This window comes from Lutjanus erythropterus, chromosome 17, assembly GCF_056507025.1.
Source record: "Lutjanus erythropterus isolate fLutEry1 chromosome 17, fLutEry1.hap2, whole genome shotgun sequence".
NCBI classification, from domain to species: Eukaryota; Metazoa; Chordata; class Actinopteri; order Lutjaniformes; family Lutjanidae; genus Lutjanus; species Lutjanus erythropterus.
In genome coordinates, this window is record NC_139333.1 from 21,209,144 (window position 1) to 21,227,854 (window position 18,711).

General features: G+C 41.5%; 1 protein-coding gene across 3 annotated transcripts in view; it reads left to right on the top strand.

Annotated features, from left to right (window-relative positions):
* dock1 (dedicator of cytokinesis 1) overlaps positions 1–18,711 on the top strand; it is a 260,399-nt gene that overhangs the window by 76,015 nt on the left and 165,673 nt on the right. For all 3 annotated transcript variants that reach the window (XM_084740732.1, XM_084740731.1, XM_084740733.1), the window contains exons 23-25: positions 2,648–2,756; positions 7,992–8,062; positions 13,010–13,116. In XM_084740732.1, the coding sequence (XP_084596858.1) occupies positions 2,648–2,756; positions 7,992–8,062; positions 13,010–13,116 (287 nt within the window). The remainder of the gene's footprint in view (positions 1–2,647; positions 2,757–7,991; positions 8,063–13,009; positions 13,117–18,711) is intronic.

The following is an 18,711-nucleotide window of genomic DNA, read 5'->3' on the forward strand; positions in this document are numbered from 1 at the left end:
GTGGAATAAAGTTGAAACAGGTAAAAGCGGAGTTTCATTGGATGAGGTAATTTCTGTGGATGTATTTTTAATTGGCTGCGAGGACGTTAAATGAATGATAATGTTGTAGAGTCCGCGGAATGAAGCTGGCGGCTGAGGGGCTGATGTATGATCCTGGTCTAATTGAGTGTGCAGAGTTTGATTGGTTTTCTGTCCGATGTCTAGAGGACGGTCCGTCCTTTACCTCACATATCAGACCACAGCAACGTCACTCGTCGAGCTGTCCATGTTCACAGTGTGTGCCAAGTGGTTCCTTTTAAACCAGGGTCCTATTTTTATGCATTTTGGTTTCTAAGTGCAGGTTCACACCTAAGTGTCCAGTTCCTGAATTGAATAAATGTGAAGTTGATTCGTTGGTTCATTTTTCTAACTTGCTTGATTCTTGTTCACAAAAAAAAAAAAAAATGGGGCTGAGGTTTAAAAATACCAGAATTACCCTTTAGAGTGGATTTTTGGATCTTTGTGTTTTGTTGAAGCACTTTCTTTCGTTGGTTGCCAGAATCAGCTCAGTTTGGCTGTTGCTGCTGAGTTAGACTCGAGGCCTTTCATGCGGCTCTGACCAGAAGGTGTCAAGGCTACACCAGCACATGTTCAGCCTTTCATTGTGGGCCAGTGGAAGATTTCTTTGAAGCTGCAGAGGAGACTCTCTAATCACACACTTTCCCCCCCGTGACTTGAAACTGGTGTGGCTGTCCGGAGCTCAATCTGCCCCTTGGTGCTGCAGGTGAGGAGCAGCTTTAAGTAATTGTTGTGGAAGCCATGAGATGGACGCCTCTAATCCCATGATTTCTGTAAGCCCTCGACGGTGACCATCCTGGACTATGTAATACCTGCAGCCCCGTGAGAGATTGTAGCACCACAAAACCCACCTCTCTGGAAGAAAGCCAGTGAGATCTGGTGTGGTGGAAGCAATCTAAACACTTCACCCCTCTTTGACCTGCCTGATTTTTATTCTTTTGAATCTGAGCGGTTGACACTTTGCAGCCAGCACAACATGGCTCATTTACAGTTAATACCCAGTTTGTGGAGATTTATGGGCCCCGCAAGTAGGATGAAAGGCATTTGCATTTTGGGGCGGATTATGGAGGAAGCCCTCCACTCTTAGAAATAAAAGTGCTATCTAGAACCATAACAGGTTCTCTGACTTGTCCCTGTAGGCGAACCCATTTTGCTTCCTGGTAGAACCTGTTCATACAGTTCTACCTGCAACCCAAAATGAAGTTTTATACCCATAACCATCTGTGAAAGGCTCCACCCTCCCTGAGGGTTCTATCAAGCACCTTTCCACCTTCTAAGGGTGCTCTGGTTAGAACCTCAGCCATTCAAGAAGGAAACCCTTGTTTCTCATAGACCTTTACCACCAACCAGGAATCGGCACTGTTTTGAACCGTTTGGAGCATTTCCACCAAAAAAATAAATCAAAACCCTAAAAAGTTGGTTCTCAGCTAGAACCAAACAATATCAGGTATTCCCTGGGAACTGAAGTGGGTGTGTCTTGTTCTCCAGGTTATGTTATGTTATTGTGTAGCTCTCTCTGTTGATCACATCCTTGACAACAATGGTTCTGCACAAACCTAGTGGAACCTTGTGGCACCAAGGTTCCAAGGATCTGTTCAAAAAACAGAGCTAATTTGTTTGAAATGGGGGCTCAGACAGTTACACCTAGAACCCAACATAAAAGGGTTGTACCCAGAACCATCTGTGAAAGGTTTCACCCAGACCCACTTTGAGAGAACCCACCCTGGGGCTTCTTTGATATTCCAAATGTTTTATTTAAAATCCACTTGTAGAGGTTCAACTGAGAACCCTTTTGTATTCAAAGGACTCTGTCTAGAAGCCCACCCTGGGGGTTCTACCAAGAACCCTTTTATGTTGTGGTGCAAAGAGCCCTTGATGAAAGAGCTCTTGAAGCATTTCAACAATCCTTGAAGAATTCTTTCTTTCAGAAAGCGTTCTTTGAATGGAAAGGCTTCATAATGTAACCCTTAGCCTTCTTCAGAAGCAAACATTTCTGTGTAAAAGCTCAGCCCTTCAAGAAGAACCCTTCCGGTACCCTCGTTTCTCAGAGTGTGCTTTGTGTTCTCTTGCATTTAGAAAAAGGGGGAAGTGTTTTTTTAACCAATTGTTCTATGATAACTGGCTTTGGGCCACAACAGTCACTGGGCAGCTTTTCTCCACAAAACCAAACTACCAGAAGAGACTTTGGTGATACTACGCCAGAGACAGATTAGAAAGTAAAGTCACCGAACCCTTTCGTGGCATTTGCTTTGTGTTCCTGGTGTAGTATTCCAGGAGAATCATTAGCATAGATCATTAATTTTTCTGATTTTTGTTTCTGCATGACAGCAGGCAGGTGCTTCAGGGTCTTGTCATGTTGTTTTAAATGCTAATCTTGCTGGCAGCAAGAGTGATGTCTGTGGTCCTGATCCAATAATATTTGCATTGATAACACACACGGGCCATTCTGCTGGCTGCTTTTAATGATTTAACAGGGAAGCATCAAACTCTTGTCATTTCCAGCGCGGGCGGGGCTGTTTACACAGGGATGAAACAAACAACAGCCTTGTGATCATCTGCCAATGTAATTCTCTACTTCATCTCCTCCCAGGCTCTACGAGAACAAAGGAGAGGCCGACTTCATGGAGTCCTTGAGGAACCTTTTCACATCCTTTAATGACATGATGAACAGTAATTCAGAGAACACTGGCATGGTGAAGGTAGGCCGAGTATCTCACAAATCCAACTGCATGCTATCACTCAAACTCCCTGCCAAGACGTTTCTGCTGCTGCTGCAGCGTGAATAGTAAATACCTGCTGCTGTGTGAATAGTAAATAAATCTGCTGTGATTTGCTTTGGATGACATGCTCTGTAATTGGAGATGCATGTGTCTTGTTAGTTGCAGCTTATCATACATTAACACGAGGGTTCCTTCTGTTCATTGATGGTCTCTGTGTCCTGCAGTGTTTGTTTTCTTCACCTTTGTCATGTCTCTTTGTGGAGATTTTCCTGATCTTTACTCTCATTTGTTCTCCATGTGACCTTGTTAGGGCTGCACATAAAACGAAAAGAGGTATAATAAAGAAGGTAGAGGTCGACTGATAGTGGATTTTTCGAGTTTGGAGCAGCCCCCCCATCCCAGTGAATATCAAACTCAAAGTAATAAATACCTAAATAAGTTTAATAATCTGAAACTGAACATCAGATTTATATTTTTGAGCCATCTTTTACCCTCAAAGTCAGTGATTCCATTGAGAAGCCTGATAAAATAGAGGAAACAGAGCTTGAATACATAAAAACATTCACACGATGACATTACTTGACTTGGTTTTGGAGCCTCTTTGTAAAACAGTGATGTTCTGGTGGAGGCTGCAGAGCCACTGGCCACTGTCAGAGCCAAGTTCCACTGATACTGTTTCCCATCAGCCAAAGCGATTCTTTGGTCAACCCTTATTTGCCTCCCTGACAAGAGTTAGATGAAAAGATCTATATCCCTCTTATGTCTGTGCTATAAATATGAAGCTGCAGCTAGCAGATGGTTAGCTTAGCTGATTTTGTTACTGATTTTGTTAGTCTACCTTGGCCAGCTTTTTCCATTCTTTATGCTAAGCTAAGCTAAGCTAACTGGCTGTAAATTCATACACTATTACACAAAAGTACCCTTTTATTGATCTTCTAATCTAACAGGAAACAAATATGTTTATTTCCCAACATGTCAAACTATCCCTTGAAGATTACGGCTCAGTCTGGAACTTTTTAGGTACGGGCCAAAATATCAAAAATATATAAAATAGTACGTTAGACTTAATCATGTCTGTACAGTATAATTTGAACATATGCAACAGCATGTCAAATGGATGTGACGGGAGCGAGCATCAGTGACAAAATGCATTGATTTCTGGGACGCCCTGTTTCTATTTACTGCTGTTGCTTGCATTGAAATCCCTGCAAAGCGGTTGATACATCAAGTTAAAATTGGGAGTTGTCTATACAGTATCTCCTAATTTAACTACATAACCCTAAATAAGGTGGCAGCTGGCTGGAGGGCGATCACAAGGGAGCTGGTTTATGAAGGTAATTGACCGTGGCTAATAGCAACCTACTTGCTGCTGGCTATATTGTGTGTATACAACAAAATGTTTGTTTTTGGTTTAAAAAGTAAAAAATGAAAGAAGATAGGAATGCGCAGGGTAGGAAATTAATTTTCAAAATGTGAACATCTACCAGCCACTGACAGATAAATGCTCAAATTTATCATCGTTATTATTTTGTGTCTAAAATCTACCAGCTCCTGTCATAATTTACCAGCAATTGGCTGTAATTTGCCATCCTGCCTGCAGAGTTTGATTAAATGACAGACGGACGGTTTAGACTAACAAATTCAGCGTGGACAGAGACGGAGACAGAGAGCACCTGATGTTACGCAGTGGAAGGTGATAGTGTGACACTCGCATTCAGTTAGGACACGGTGTAATAGAGAAAAAGCTGGACTCCAGGGAGTCCATTTGTTTCTTCTTCGTGAGGGAACGTAGTCTCGGGCGCTGCAGATTGAATTTTAAATGCTGGTCAAGCTGACTTATTGTATTTGTAATTTATTTAGTAGAAGGAGGGTGTTGTTAGTCAGCCAAGAGAGGTAATGTGTTTTTTGTGCAGCCCTAACCTTTCAGATTTTCTTGCATCTACACATTAAGTACGTTTGTTCTCTGTTGGTTTCTCTTGTCTTGTTTTGTCTATATGTGTGTTTGTGTTTTTCCTGTCTCCGTCTCACTCTGACCTTGACTGTCCTGTGGCCTGGGGCTTCTCTGGCCTTCTGCTCTTTAGCTGCTCCTTAAGGTATTTATTTCACAGCCTTACTTCTTCCGCCCTTTAAGCTCTCTCTGTTGTGTTTTCATTTCATTGTCCTTGACCCCAAACTCAGCAACTCCAGATCTGAAACAAACACACAGGCATATATGTTTTGCCATTCTGTGCAGATAGCGCACACACACACACACACACACACACACACACACACACACGCTCATGTGCACACAGCTTTTAGAGATAACATAATCACAGGGTACATGCACCTTGGCACACCTACAGTAGATCCATGTGCACACTGAACCATAGGAGAAGCTCAGGAGTCAATTAGGAGTCAGTTGCTGTGTAATTGGGTGAGATATTAGCTTTACTGTCAGTAAATTAAAAACTGATCTTGAGGAACGGGCATGAAAGCGAGGAATCCTGGTTTCTTCCCAAGTCCGCCCTTGTGAAAGCACTGTGACAGGTGGGAGCTAATGAGCAGTCCCATCATAGCTCAAGTCAGAATCCTGATGAACATCTGGACAGACCGACACACATGCCGGAGAAAACTTATGAAACTAAACACACACACACACACACACAAAAACATGCTTCCAGTGACTGTGAGGCACACGTGGGAGACTCTTCACTGAGACTTAAGAGTGATACTTCACACAACACATCCCCGCACAACAGGTGGGAGTTCAGTTGTTGAGAACAAAGTAAAAAAGAAAAAAAAAAGACATTCTGTTAAAAAAGCTCCTTGAAAGACTGAAATCCAGGTGTCAGTCTCCCCAACTCTCTGTGTCTGTAGAGACAGGTGAGGGTGTTGAGTTGCACATATTAAAGCTCTAAAAATATCCACCGAGATGAGAGTAGATTAAAGCAGGATTTTATTTGGAGCTCTTGGCTATATCCAGATGTTCGGAAACATGACAGGCTTTCTGTCTTTTTTCACATCATTACATTTACTGCAGTCGGTAACGAAATATTTTGGCATTTAGCTTTGGCATCGTGGCGTATTTACTAGTGAAACAGGACATAACGCTGGCTGGATGGACCAGCGACAGACTGATGGCAGCAGTAAGACTGCGCCCTGTAGTTTTAGTGATAACATTATCATGGCCAGAATGAAGGAATTGGGAATTTAAAAAAAAAGCCATAACGCAGATTTTCCAACAATAGGTCAGTGCTAAAAGCTAAATGGAGATTCCTTTATTCAACACACATTTTGAAAATTCAACAAATTATAATTTTACACAGTATCTGACAATGTACAGTCTTGCAATGTGTTTTCATTTCAATTCATGGCACAATTCAAACTGGATCAAAACATTATTAATCTCTCGCCATTGACCATCATACATATTGTTTCTGAAATAAGGTCCCGTTGGGAACACTGGAAGGGGAGGGACTCTCGCCCCTCTATAGTGAATTCACATTTTAACCAACAGATCGCTGGTGAGCTTTACGACCATTAGATCTATCTTCCAACTGAGTCGCCCCGCTGTGACTTAATCTTAAAAATAGAAACCCCGAAAACAAAACTTTAGGAAAGCCTAAAGTTGAAGACTGATTGATGGGTGAATGTAATGATATTATTGTTCAGATTGATTGATTCAGGCCTATTTAAACATATAAGAATACAAATGGATTGATGGGGGCATATATTGTTCAATAGGTACACAACAGACCTTTTTCACAGCAGCCATGTTTATATGAAATAGTAGAGTAAACAGTGCTACCACTGATGGTATTGAAGGTCCTGTTCCATTTAGTGTAGCAGAGAATTTCCAGCGAGCCGACGTTCACAATAACAACACACTGACTCTATTTGACGTGAATGGAATCTTAATTAGTGTCACCGGTGACGCCTGTTTTCATCCTACTATTTCATGTCAACGTGGCTGCTGTGAAAAAGGTCCGTATGACCCGGGATGCGATCTAAAAGGGTTAAAAAGGTATTTTTCATTTCATCTCGACCTTCACCTCATTTGAACATTGCTAATTGGCTTTCACATATTTTCAGAAACAGACCGTGTACAATAACAAACAGTGGACTGTAGCAGGTGACGTCCAGTGTGCTACATCTGTACGACTAATCAACCCGTATGAGACGGACTGGCACTGCTGCTAATTTGCACAGATGCTGTATAAACAACCCCAACCCACCTTGGCCGGCATTTAGCAGCAGTCAGTTAGAGAGGGAAGTGTCAGCTTGGTTAATGATTCCCATTATTAATGGATGGCTCTGTAATCAGCCACTGGGTCCTCGCACTTGATGACTTTGTTATCGTATTGATGGGTAAACATAGATCGCATCTGGCTGTGCCTATTGAGGTATCACTACAGGGAGACCTTCCTTTGCTTCCAGTTTATTTATTACAAGCCTTAACACCACCTCCTGCCCTCAGGTAGGCTGAATGAAATAAATGAAATGTAGCCACACACACTAGGTATTTAAACCAAACATATTGATCACAGGAACTTGGTAATCAATAGTAAAACTGTTCTAGTTTTTGGCCCACAGAAGTGAAACAGAATCAGCTTAATGAAGCTACACATTTACACTCAGGCTGGGTTGCACCAACATAGATTAATGTAATCTTAGATTAGTTCCAATTAGAGTTTAGCAAAGCTAGGATTAAAATAAGTAAATCCATTTTTAAAATTAAGCAGAGCTCTGTTGCACAATTAAAAACTGTAACTGCAAAATGTTGCATTGTTTGCTAGCTAGCTAAAAAAGTTAGAACAACTTTTTATTGTTTGTAAGCAAGTGGAAAAGTTTTTTTTTTTTTTTTTTTTTTTTTAAGTTATATAGTTGGCTAGCTAGTTATAGAGTGGGAGTGATAAAAAGAAGAGACATGTCATCAGAGTCAGTTGGCTTGAGTCTGTCCCTCACCTCTCTTTGAGGAGCATGATTATTTTTCTCAAACCATCTCAAAAAGTTTGGTGCAACATAATTTAAAGTTAAACCATGACTTAAACAGGTTTAAAAACGAATCCTTGTGGTCGCAAACCCAACCTTAATACATCAGCACAGAATTCCCACCATACATGTGGAAAATATTGTATTAAATAATGTTGAATGTAAATCAGCGACTGAAGTAATTAACTTTGAGAAAATGAAAATGATCTGCTAATTGTTTCTTTTATTTTTCTGGTTCAGGGCGCTGCACTGAAGTATATTCCCACCATTGTCAATGACGTCAAGCTGGTCTTTGATCCAAAGGAACTCAGGTAATTTATGCACACTGCTTATATTCTGTATATTCTTATGCCCTGTTGTTGTTACGGTGGCACCTGTGGTACACTGTTATAATTTTAGGGAGTAGTATTCAGTGATAGAGGAGAACTTGTCATCACAGCAGATCAAACGGCTCTTTTTTCCCGTTTTTTTTTTTTTGGTGAGACCTGACTGTAATTTGCATCTTTCTGTCAGTTTCTCAACCAGACGGTGTGTTGCTGAAGGAACACCACAGCAGCTCATTAAAGCACATGTTTAGAAAATCCCCAAATTGGACTAAAATGTCCTTTTGCTGCGGAATGAAAGGAGAAATCTTTGCCTTTGTTTGTTTTTTGAGGCTTCCGCTTGAATTAAAATTTCATGTTTAGATGTGTCCCCTAACAAGCTGATGGGATGTAAAGACTTAGAAAGCACCAATTACCCTTTTGTCTGGCTCTCTACCCCCGGCTGTTTTTATTCAACAACTCAACATTCAGGAGCCGTACTGTGGTGGGCACCGGTTAAACACGGCCAGGTTGCCGTGGAAACCCACCGGCCGCTCCACTCGAGTGTCCATTTCAGTTAATGTTGTCTACCGTGAATGTCATCTGCCATAGCTTAATGCTTGTCTTAATAATGAATGACTTCTGAAGTGTCACATGCAGATTCACTGTGATACTAAATTATATATTTATGGTAATGTTGAACAAAAAAAAAAAAAACGTGATGATCTGTCTTGAATTACTTTTATTTATAGAAACTGGACTTTAAATTCCAAAAGACTTCCATGACCACTGAACAAAACTTTTCATGTAATTTTTGGGGCAGCGTTCCAAAACTAATTTTTGAGACCTGAGAGAGGACATTACATTTGTGACAAATGCCTCATGGGTGTGCCCTTGATTTTCTGTCCCATTTGAATGTCTTTAATCTGTTATGCTGAAAGGACACAGCACAAAAACAAAGTGGAACGGCCTCATTCATCGGCCAAATATGTTTACAAATATGTGGGAAAAAAATAGCTTTTCTAATGTATTCAGTGAAATACTTTCCAGCTGCAAATGAGTCTTTAAAAACATATTTTGTCCTGGTTGTCTCATGAAGAAATATGCATCCTGTGCAGACAGTTAGATCAGCAGGAAGGAGACAGGACACAGGAAAATCAGCCCAATGTTTGTTGGTAAAAACTAAGCTACTATTTTCCTAATGATTTAATATCTTCTGATGAAAGTCAGTAGAGATGATGAATAATAATGAAGTGTGTGAGAAGTGGTGGAACTCTTTCTTGGGTCTGTTTCAGTCAGATTATTTTAAAATGATCTATTCATCATTAAAAACTTAACATGTTGGATCAAAAATGGTTTTCCACAGCCAGTAGTGTAAAGAAAAATTAATGCACTTTTACTGAATAAACCATTAGTGGGTATATTTGATGATCGAGGCTGTTGTTCATATCATCTAGTCATTAAATTAATTCAAAAACAAAGACGAGATGTTGACAGGATCCGTCCTCCTCCGCTTAATCAAATATCTGAGGGGAAGCCCCGTATCCCTTTATTGTTGCACATCGTTTCAACAAATATTTTCCCGTCTGAAACACTCTCGACGCTGGGGTCTGTTTTTCTGGCAGCTCAGACACTGGCACAAGGCGTGCTACTACATGTGGGTATTTTCCAGACCTTGAAATGTGCTTTGCCTGTTCATTTGCAAGCACTCAGCAAGGAGCCCCCCTTCCATTTGCCCACATCCAGCACCTGGGCAGCTGCCATTTCCACAGCAGATTCTGGGCCACGCAGGGCCGCCAATCCCTGCCTCTGGCTTCCACTCTGCTCCACCACTACCGCAGCCTCAGTGAAAGACAGGTCTTTTGTCAAAGGTGGAAGACTCTCAGTCGTTCAGCCCATCCATTCAGTGAAGGTTTTTCTCACATTCCTTCCCAATTTAATCTACCAGATACATCCTTCTCTGCGCGACACCGATTCTGTTTCTTTTTAACCGAATCAAAATTCTTAGTTATGTAGTTTGTGACGAGGCTTGCTAAAAATTTTAGCCAGAAACTTTTTAAAATATTCACATTTTATTTAATTTTAATTGACTGACAGCCTTCTCACACCTGCTCTCTGTGCCGAACAGCCAAAGGAACCATTAGCCATCCAGCTACTCAACCACACTGCAACAACTACAAAACAGAATCAACATTGAACCAATAACCATAAATACTCTGCAGCCCAGTCAGAATTTATCGGAGTGAGTGTTTTGATGTGGTGTGTTGGCTGACGTGATGTCTCAATCTCAATGGCTACTTCTACAAAAATAAGTAAAAATTCTGTAATTTGAGGCCTGCTGCACCTTGTGCATGAAAACTTTTGATTTAAAGACGTCAGAGTGGGATCAGAGTCAAAAAAACACAAAGCTCCTGTAAAAAGCCATCAGAAAACACCTGCCATCGCACAATATTTGTCTGTATTCGGAACATGGCCTTCCTGTTGGAGCCCCATGCGACTCATTCTGCACTAGCAATGTTCTGGGACTCCTATTTTCCTTCATATCCTTTGTACTTTTTCGCCAGTATGGACGTGAAGTGGGTCTTAAATTACATTCATAATGGTTTTTAAAAAGGTCTTAAAAGGTCTAAAATTTAACTTGTTGAAGCCTGCAGAAACCCTGTGGAGATAACATGAGAAAAGCTTTTGATTTCAGCTTAAATTTTGAAAGCTGCGGTCCTTATGAACCCATTCACTTAGCCATAAATCACAGGCCTGGCTCTTTTTCCTGCCTGAGCAAAGGTGGCATCAGCTGTTCCTGTTGTTAGCGCAAACCTGGCTGAGCGGCTGAGCTGGAGGCGACTAAATTGAAGCCTTGGGGGTGGGGGTGTTTCATCCCCTGCCAGAACCTTTTCTCTCCTCCTTGAGCCTCAGCTTGCCAGCATAACGAGCATCCGGCCTCCTCATTGAGGAAAAAAAAACTGTCAGCTTTATGTGTGTCTGTGAATGCAGATTTATCTCCCAGGCTCTGAACTGTTGAATGCTCAGAGCTTGATCTCGCTGAGCAACGTGTCGGTCGGAAAATGAATCATAGGTTCAAAAATATTAATCTTAAAGGTGTCCATTGGCATACAAGGCTGTAAAGACGCAGACATCCTTCAGGACAACGACTTTGTTAAACACAAGTAATATTTAAAGTCTACTGAAGCCGTTGAGGTTGAGGTCACACACACCCACACAGGTGTTTTCATTTATTCGGGCTGATTAGACACTCAGGAGTCCAGACTGTGTGGGTGGAAATAGTGTTCTTGATTGACATTTGGCTGACTGGACTGTCAGTTTTATTGAACCTGTTACAGAACTTCATTTTAAACATATGAAGTTTGTAAACCTTAGGAGAGTCATCTTACATAAAAGTTTCTAGTGGGTGAGTTGTGCTGAGATATTTCTATATAAAATAATCATTCACAAGGCCAGTAATAAACCTTCAGGCTGAAGTTTTGTATGATTTTATACAACCCCGACTGTGAAAAAGCTGTGAAAATGTACATAAAACCAGAATGCAATGATTTGCAAGTCTTTTGGACGTCTGTTCAGTTGAATACGGTCATATAAGACATATAATGTTCAAACTGCCACGCTGTATTAACAAGTGCGGAATGAGTCTTGGCATTTTCTTGCTGAAATAATCAGGGACTCTTCAGAAGGAGACGCCGTCTGGATGACAGCATATGTTGCTCCATACTATATGCACTTTTCAGTGTTAATGGGACCTTCACACATGTGACCCATGCCTGTACCTGCCAACCCTCCTGATTTTCCCAGGAGATGTTTTTCATTGCTCTCTCCCCATTTTCTCCTGGGTTCACAATTCTCCAGCATTTCTCCTGATTTATTTCCACCCAGCCAACACAAACACAAGCTACTCCAAACACGACTAAGGATTTCTTCTAGTTCAGGATTTCATTTCTTTAGGAAAGTTTTAAAGGAAGTTTTAAGGTGTTTGTAAAAATCTGCCCTATCAATTATCTTTAAGGGGCAGGGGCAAAAAATAAATGATGAAAACTGATGAATATTAGTTTATGCCGGAGATTTATGCAGGTTCATTCTTCTTTCTTTTCTGAGAATTAAAAGTAAAATTAAAAGTTTTTATACGTAAATGCTGGTGCATTGTATTTATTATGCATTATTAAAATATCTTTAAAAGACACCAAAATACAGGAAACAATACAGGATCTCTGAAACTCTGTTTTGGTTTCAAAATCCTCCCTATTTTTGAGGTTTCAAGGTTGGCAAGCAAGCTCATGCCAAGGGCACTAACAATCTCCCATAACACCACAGATGCTGGCTTTTGAACTTTGGGGCTGGATGGTCCTTTTCTCTTTAACCCAAAGGACACAATGTCCATGATTTCCAAAAACAATCTGAAATGTGGACTCATCAGACCACAAGACACTTTTCCAGTTTGCGTCAGTCCGTCTCAGACGAGCTCGGGCCCAGAGTTGTCAGCGGTTTTTTTGAATGTTGTTGTGGTTCTCTGGATTTAGTCAGGAAGCCTTTTATAGATTTAAAAAACAGATGTCTGTTTTTGGTTAAATGAGCAATTAAATACCTGAGAAATAAAGGTACTTCATCACATGAAAACAGCAAGGCTCCGTCCTTCATCGTCATTGATTTGCAGCATCGATTGCTATCCTCTAATCCAATCAGAGTCAGGAAAATCTATCCAGCGAGCTGTTCTGGAAGTTCATCCCAGGTCAGTTCCTTTGGGTCAGTTGACAAATTGTTATTGTCTCTTGCTACATATTGTGGTATCCTCCAACACCAGCCAGAATATCTGAAAAGTACCTGTGTGGGTGTGTGGGACCTTTTTAATTGCGTTTTGGATGATTGCTCGTGATGGGAAGCAGTCAGCCAGCCCAAGATGCTTGATCAGCTTGACCTTTCGTCTTCATTGTCCTCCTCCTGTCTCCGCAGCAAGCTGTTCACCGAGTTCATCCTGAAGGTTCCTCTGGGTCGCCTGGTGAAACAGAAGCTGGACTGTCTGATTGACATTGTCCACAGTGATCTCTTTACTCATCACGGTGAGAGCACACCGGCACACACACACACACACACATGTAACCTGTGCTCACAGCTCTTGAGTGTGTGCACCTTCACTCACAGTGCAGTAATATAGGCAATCACACACACCAGCTGCCTCCCTCAGGCAGCCCTGTGTGAGCCCACAGTAAAGGTCATTGGTGAGGCGTAGTGGAAATCCCTCTTGTTATCTAAGACAGTTAAGCATCCCCACTGCTAAAATCACCTGTACTCATCTGTATCAGGATATCAGTATTCCCTGCTGAAGTCTCAGCCCCTCCTTTCTTCTTTGTTAAAGGGTAACTTAAAGGGTATTTTTCAACCTGGACCCCGTTCTCCCATGTTTTTGTGTTCTGTGTAATGGGCACAGAGCAAAACCAAGCTGCAGAGTAATCCCCCCCAGGCAATTGCACGCTGTCGAGTCCGCTAACAGTGCTTGTTCTTGCCGTCGACAGGCTCAGATTTTTATTCTACATGTCTGACAACATTATGGAAATGATCACTGCAGAGAGAGAGAGCCTTTTTTTAAAGAGCAAGGGAAATTTTGTTAAACCAGAAACAGCTGTTTCATTGCCCTCACCAGACTCCCTTTGCCGAAATGTTCATTTAAATGTTGTTGTCAACAGAAAGAAAATAAAACTTCTAAGCTAATCTTTCTGCTGTTCCAACAATCGCCCGCTCTGGTTTTCTCAAAGTAAACCCTTTATTTACGGCATTAGATGTGAAAATAGCGAAGAGGTTCGAACATCAGTGACGCAGCGGAGGAGAAACGGCATGTACAGGTTTATTTTAACCCAACAAACCGGACTTGGTGATTGTTTGGGCGGTGGAAATAAAACGTCTGTTTCCAGTTAAAGAGAACGTATCTTACTCTTTAAGAAAAAGTCTCCCTCTGTATTGATCCTTTCCAAAATATTTTCAGACACAGAATAACAATCTGAGCCTGTCAGTTGCAAAAACAAGCACTTTCAGTGGACTTACTTTCTTGTGCAGTTGCTTGGAGGGATTATGTTGTAGCTCTGCCGGCTGCACTCTCTCTCTAAACTGGACCAGTTTCAAAAATTGTCCCCTTTAGTCACTCAGACACCAAACAGATGGGAATATATGGCCCAGGCTGAAAGATACTTAAGTTTCCCTTTAATTATTTAATCATTTTTCCTTTGTCAGATAATTTCTGCTCTCATTTCCTCGTCCTTGTCTCAGACCAGTAGCACTTCATTGCAACACTCTGTTTCAACACATGGACAACAAGCTATTGTGTATTTTTGAACATGTTGTCCTAACATTAAATATGAAGGGCAGGGGTGTACAGAGAGATGGTTAATGAGGACCTGCACCTTTAGTCTCTGCAGCCACGCTAGCCTCTGGCGTCCTGTGCACAGGGCGCCGCTCTGGTGACGTTCTCGGGGTCCAGGCATTTTGCTAGAGGCAGCAGTCATCCGAGGCCATGTTAGGTTAGGTCCAGATTTAGAGACAAAACACGCAGGCACATACTGTCCCGTGGCGGTAAATTAAGTGCAAAGTCCCTAACCCAATAAAATGGCAACAGTGATTTAATGTGGCTGGCGGGGACAGCACATGCCTCAGAGCTGTTGACCAAGGAAGTGGACAACAAAATTATCCACTCGCACGGCTGCTCTCTGCCTCCGTCATCAGCAGATGTTCGGTTCAGCATGAATGTACAGGAAACAAGAGGTAAAATGGAATTTGGACAGGGTGTAATGAAACGTTTGTCCTCTTGAAAAATGTCTGATATTGAGCATAATGCAGTGTAAATGTCTCTGCCTTCAACTTAATGATCCAGTCCTTTCATACTTTTGCAACATAAAATTGTCTGATTGGTGTTTTGGCCAGTTTAGTGAGTAACTATTGAAGGGCAATGCTCAGTGCGTGGGCCTCCGGTCATTACTATTGATCTGTTGGTGTAATTGTAGACAGGCAAGCCTCCCTGATGCTCACGAATGGCTCTGCTGATCAGCAGGAGGACTTGTTGCTGTAGATATAGCCTTTTTCGCTGCTCAGTTCCCCCAACAGCTCCACGCACCGGTGCTTCAAACACCTCCAGTCGTCTTTGAGGTGGATGCACGTCTTAAAGACGCTGCAAAACCAGTGACGGAGAACGCTTAATTGCCAAGTAAGACTGTCCTTTCCATCGGTATCAAGCTGAGCTCCACTTTGGAGATGTTTTATCGCAGATACGGACCACTGCGATGAGCAAACGAGTCAGCCAGGCAGTTTTTAAGGTGATCTAATCAGCTGCAGTAAGTGCACATGCTCATGGGACTCATTATGAGATGCATCCTGATCCCCGGGGGGTCCCTGAAAGGTTCCCGCACCAGCCAATCCCAAAGTGAAATGCGCTGGAGTGTTTTCAGCAAATGAACGCCCAACAACCGAGATGCTCAACCCTCAACGCTGAGTTTGTTAGCAGCCTCTACACGCTCATCAATATGCATTGAACGTGTTCACTGATGGAAGTGTTTTCTTTCCTGTAGGCTGCACAGAGATTAACTTTAACTGTTTCTGTGTAAAAGCATGTGTTTTTCACTCCCAGATTGACTTATTTCTGCTCAAAATGACGAATTTAGACAATAAGATGACATCCATTTCTCCATGGGCTTCATCTATATGTTTGAAATTGAAATGCTGAGTGTCGGACATGATTGGTATGCATAAGCGACTCCACGCTGCAGGTGGAAACTTAATGAACTCAGAAAAGAAAGAAGTTTTTCGTTTCTTTTTTCCATTTTGGAGGCACAGCGTCGAGTCACCTTCACTGTTGACGCTGTTTAAGGAGCGAGCGGGACGGGCGCATAAATCACTTGCAAATGGGCTCATTGGAAGAGAACAAATATGTCAGCTGCTCTCCTGGTCTGTGTTAAAGGGGAAAATCACTGTAGCGTCTAAAATCTGTTTGCGCTGGAAGTTTGAGGAGAGCGCCCATGGCCTAGCTTGATAGTTCCAGTCTGCTTGTCCCGCTCCCACCCTGCTACTAGAGTGTGAATGCGTATGTATGCTCACATGTCCATTTATGAGTCTGTGTGTGTGTATTTTGAGTTTGGAGGAGGTGCAGCGGGGATGAGGATTGGACCCCTGTAAAAACAAGGTATTAAACCCTCCACACAATGTTAGACGCCCTCAGATAAGAGATTTGCTTTTGTGCTCAAGCCCTGGAAGATTACTGAGCATATACACACATATATGTGGAACAAATAAAAAAACAGTTTCCCTGTAAGCCGTCTCAGGCAGATAGCTCGGTGCTCTATTCCACACCAACAGAAATATTTATGTGTAGACGTGGTTGTGTGCCTAACTAACACGTGTCAAGTCGAAGTCTTCAAGTGAAAGCTTTATGCGAATAATAGCTTTGCTGCCATCAGAGTGCGGGAGAGTGGGACTGTGAGAGAAAATCATTATCATGGGAGTCCTCTGGGATTGACAGCTACAGAGGGACAATCAGAGATAGCATGGAAGGAGTTTTGAAAATTAAGGCTGACTTATATTTTCAGGTCTCGTACTTCAGTAAGATACCACCTCAACTAAACTTTATAGAATAATGGCAGTCGCCAGTGAAAAGCCTTTACGAAACAAATGGACCACCCACATTAGCAGACTGGTTTAGTGTGTAGCAGAAAAAAACATTTGTTTTGAGACTCAAGACAGATATGTTTGATAAATGTTTGAAAGGATGGATTGAGATTATCAAACCATATTGTTCATCAATAGATGCAAAGGAATAGTTCACCCCTAAAGCTCCAAACTGCCAACTTGACTAAAAAAATGTTATTTACATCGTGTTTTTGCCTGAATTTTTACTGTAGATCCTTAGTTGGAGCCGCGTTCGCATGCACACCGTCTGAACTAGATGTGTGTGTGTTGTGACGGTGTGCAAACAGCATCTTGAGACTTTAGGAGACTTGGATTATGCCAGAGTATGGAGGCATTTAATGTTTTTATACTGTTGTTTGTTTGTTTTTTACATTTGAAAACCGCTCACCACTCACCTCTGTTGTTTGAGGTTGTGCAACACTGTTTTCCTGTGAAACTCCAGCAGTGTTTTGCAGACTAACAAAATAAACCCGACCCTCAGTCGACATGATGGTGAGTAGATAATGACTGAATTTTCATTTCTGGGTGAACTATCCCTTTAAGGTAAAAGTAAATTCCTGGTTATCCACACACAGACTCTCCTTTTTGTTTGTGTGTTGTGTATGATGTAAAATACTTTGTACCTTTTGACTTTCTACTCAAAAGAAAAGAGAATATTTTTTTAAAAAAGTTGCCCTCAGACACAGGAGGCTGTTCACTAATGATTTATGGAGCATTTTAAGATGTTCAGTCGGAGTATCAGTCTATATTCTACACGCTGAATTGGCACAATGACAGGGAGTCAGCGCTGCGAAAACAAAGGAGGACGTGGGTTGTTGCTAATGGGGCCCTAGAGGTAGTAGCCTTGATAGGTCCAGTACTTTGGTCTAAAGTGAAATATCTTGACAACAATTGGATTTATTTGGATAAATCCTAATGACTCTGTCGGTCCTGTGGGCTTTAATCAAAGGGACTCCACTCTGTTAACACTTAAAGGTTCAGTAATAGAGTCTGGAGGAAGATAGTTGATTGTTGATTCTCATTCCCAGGTTGTTGAATTACCAACGCTTTGGGAATCAGGCTCAACATTCAACTATTTTACCGTCCTGCTTTTGGCCTGCCATCGCAGACTTGGTTTTTAAAGCCTGAAAACAGAGCCAGGAGGAGGAGCAGAAGTTTATTTTTTCTCAGACCACTTAAATAACATTATACTTAAAGATTATTATGGAACTTTTTGCCCAGTGACGCCAAACATTAACCCAGCTTTAAGTTCTTGAAAGAACATTGTGAGAAAGGATAAATATTCTTTATTTTGATGATCTCCCGCCTGTCCTGTAGCACCAAATACAATCAGATCATCGACGTTTCATAAAAGATACCTCAAAATATTCAGGAAAGACTGCCGTGACGTTCCCTAAATCAGAAAATCACTCTCCCCAAACAGTGAATCCTTTTGATTTAGGTGTCAGCTTAACCTTTCATCTTGTGCCCCCCATTTGCTTTTGTTTATCATGTGTCTCGAAATGTAATAGGAGGATTACTGTGAAATTGAGTGAGCAGTTTAATGATCTTTAAAGGATAAGCTTCATGTAATTTTATTCTGTGACAGAGTTAACTTTCCTGTTGCACTCGCCGTGAGCCTGAAAAAATGATTTTCATGCTCATGAGAGGATAAAAACCCAGCCAACAAAACTCACTGAACTGCCAACGTAGCTGTACGCCGTAAAAACATTTTTAACTTAAAAGAAGTTGTGTCTGAAGTTGACTGAATTTGAAATGACAAGTAGAGGCAATTTAGTAATGATTGTTGTGAAAACAAGCAGCCTTGACTTATCTTGAAGTGTAATAGAGACACACAGAAAGATTCCTCTCATATATGCTTTCTTCAAAAAAAGGGTTTGTCGGAGGGTTTTAACTCTCAAACAATGCGTGCTGGAAAGTCTGCTAATGTCCTGATCATTTTTCCATTCAAGAAGAAACTATTTTAATAAGCTGATTGAACTTTGAAC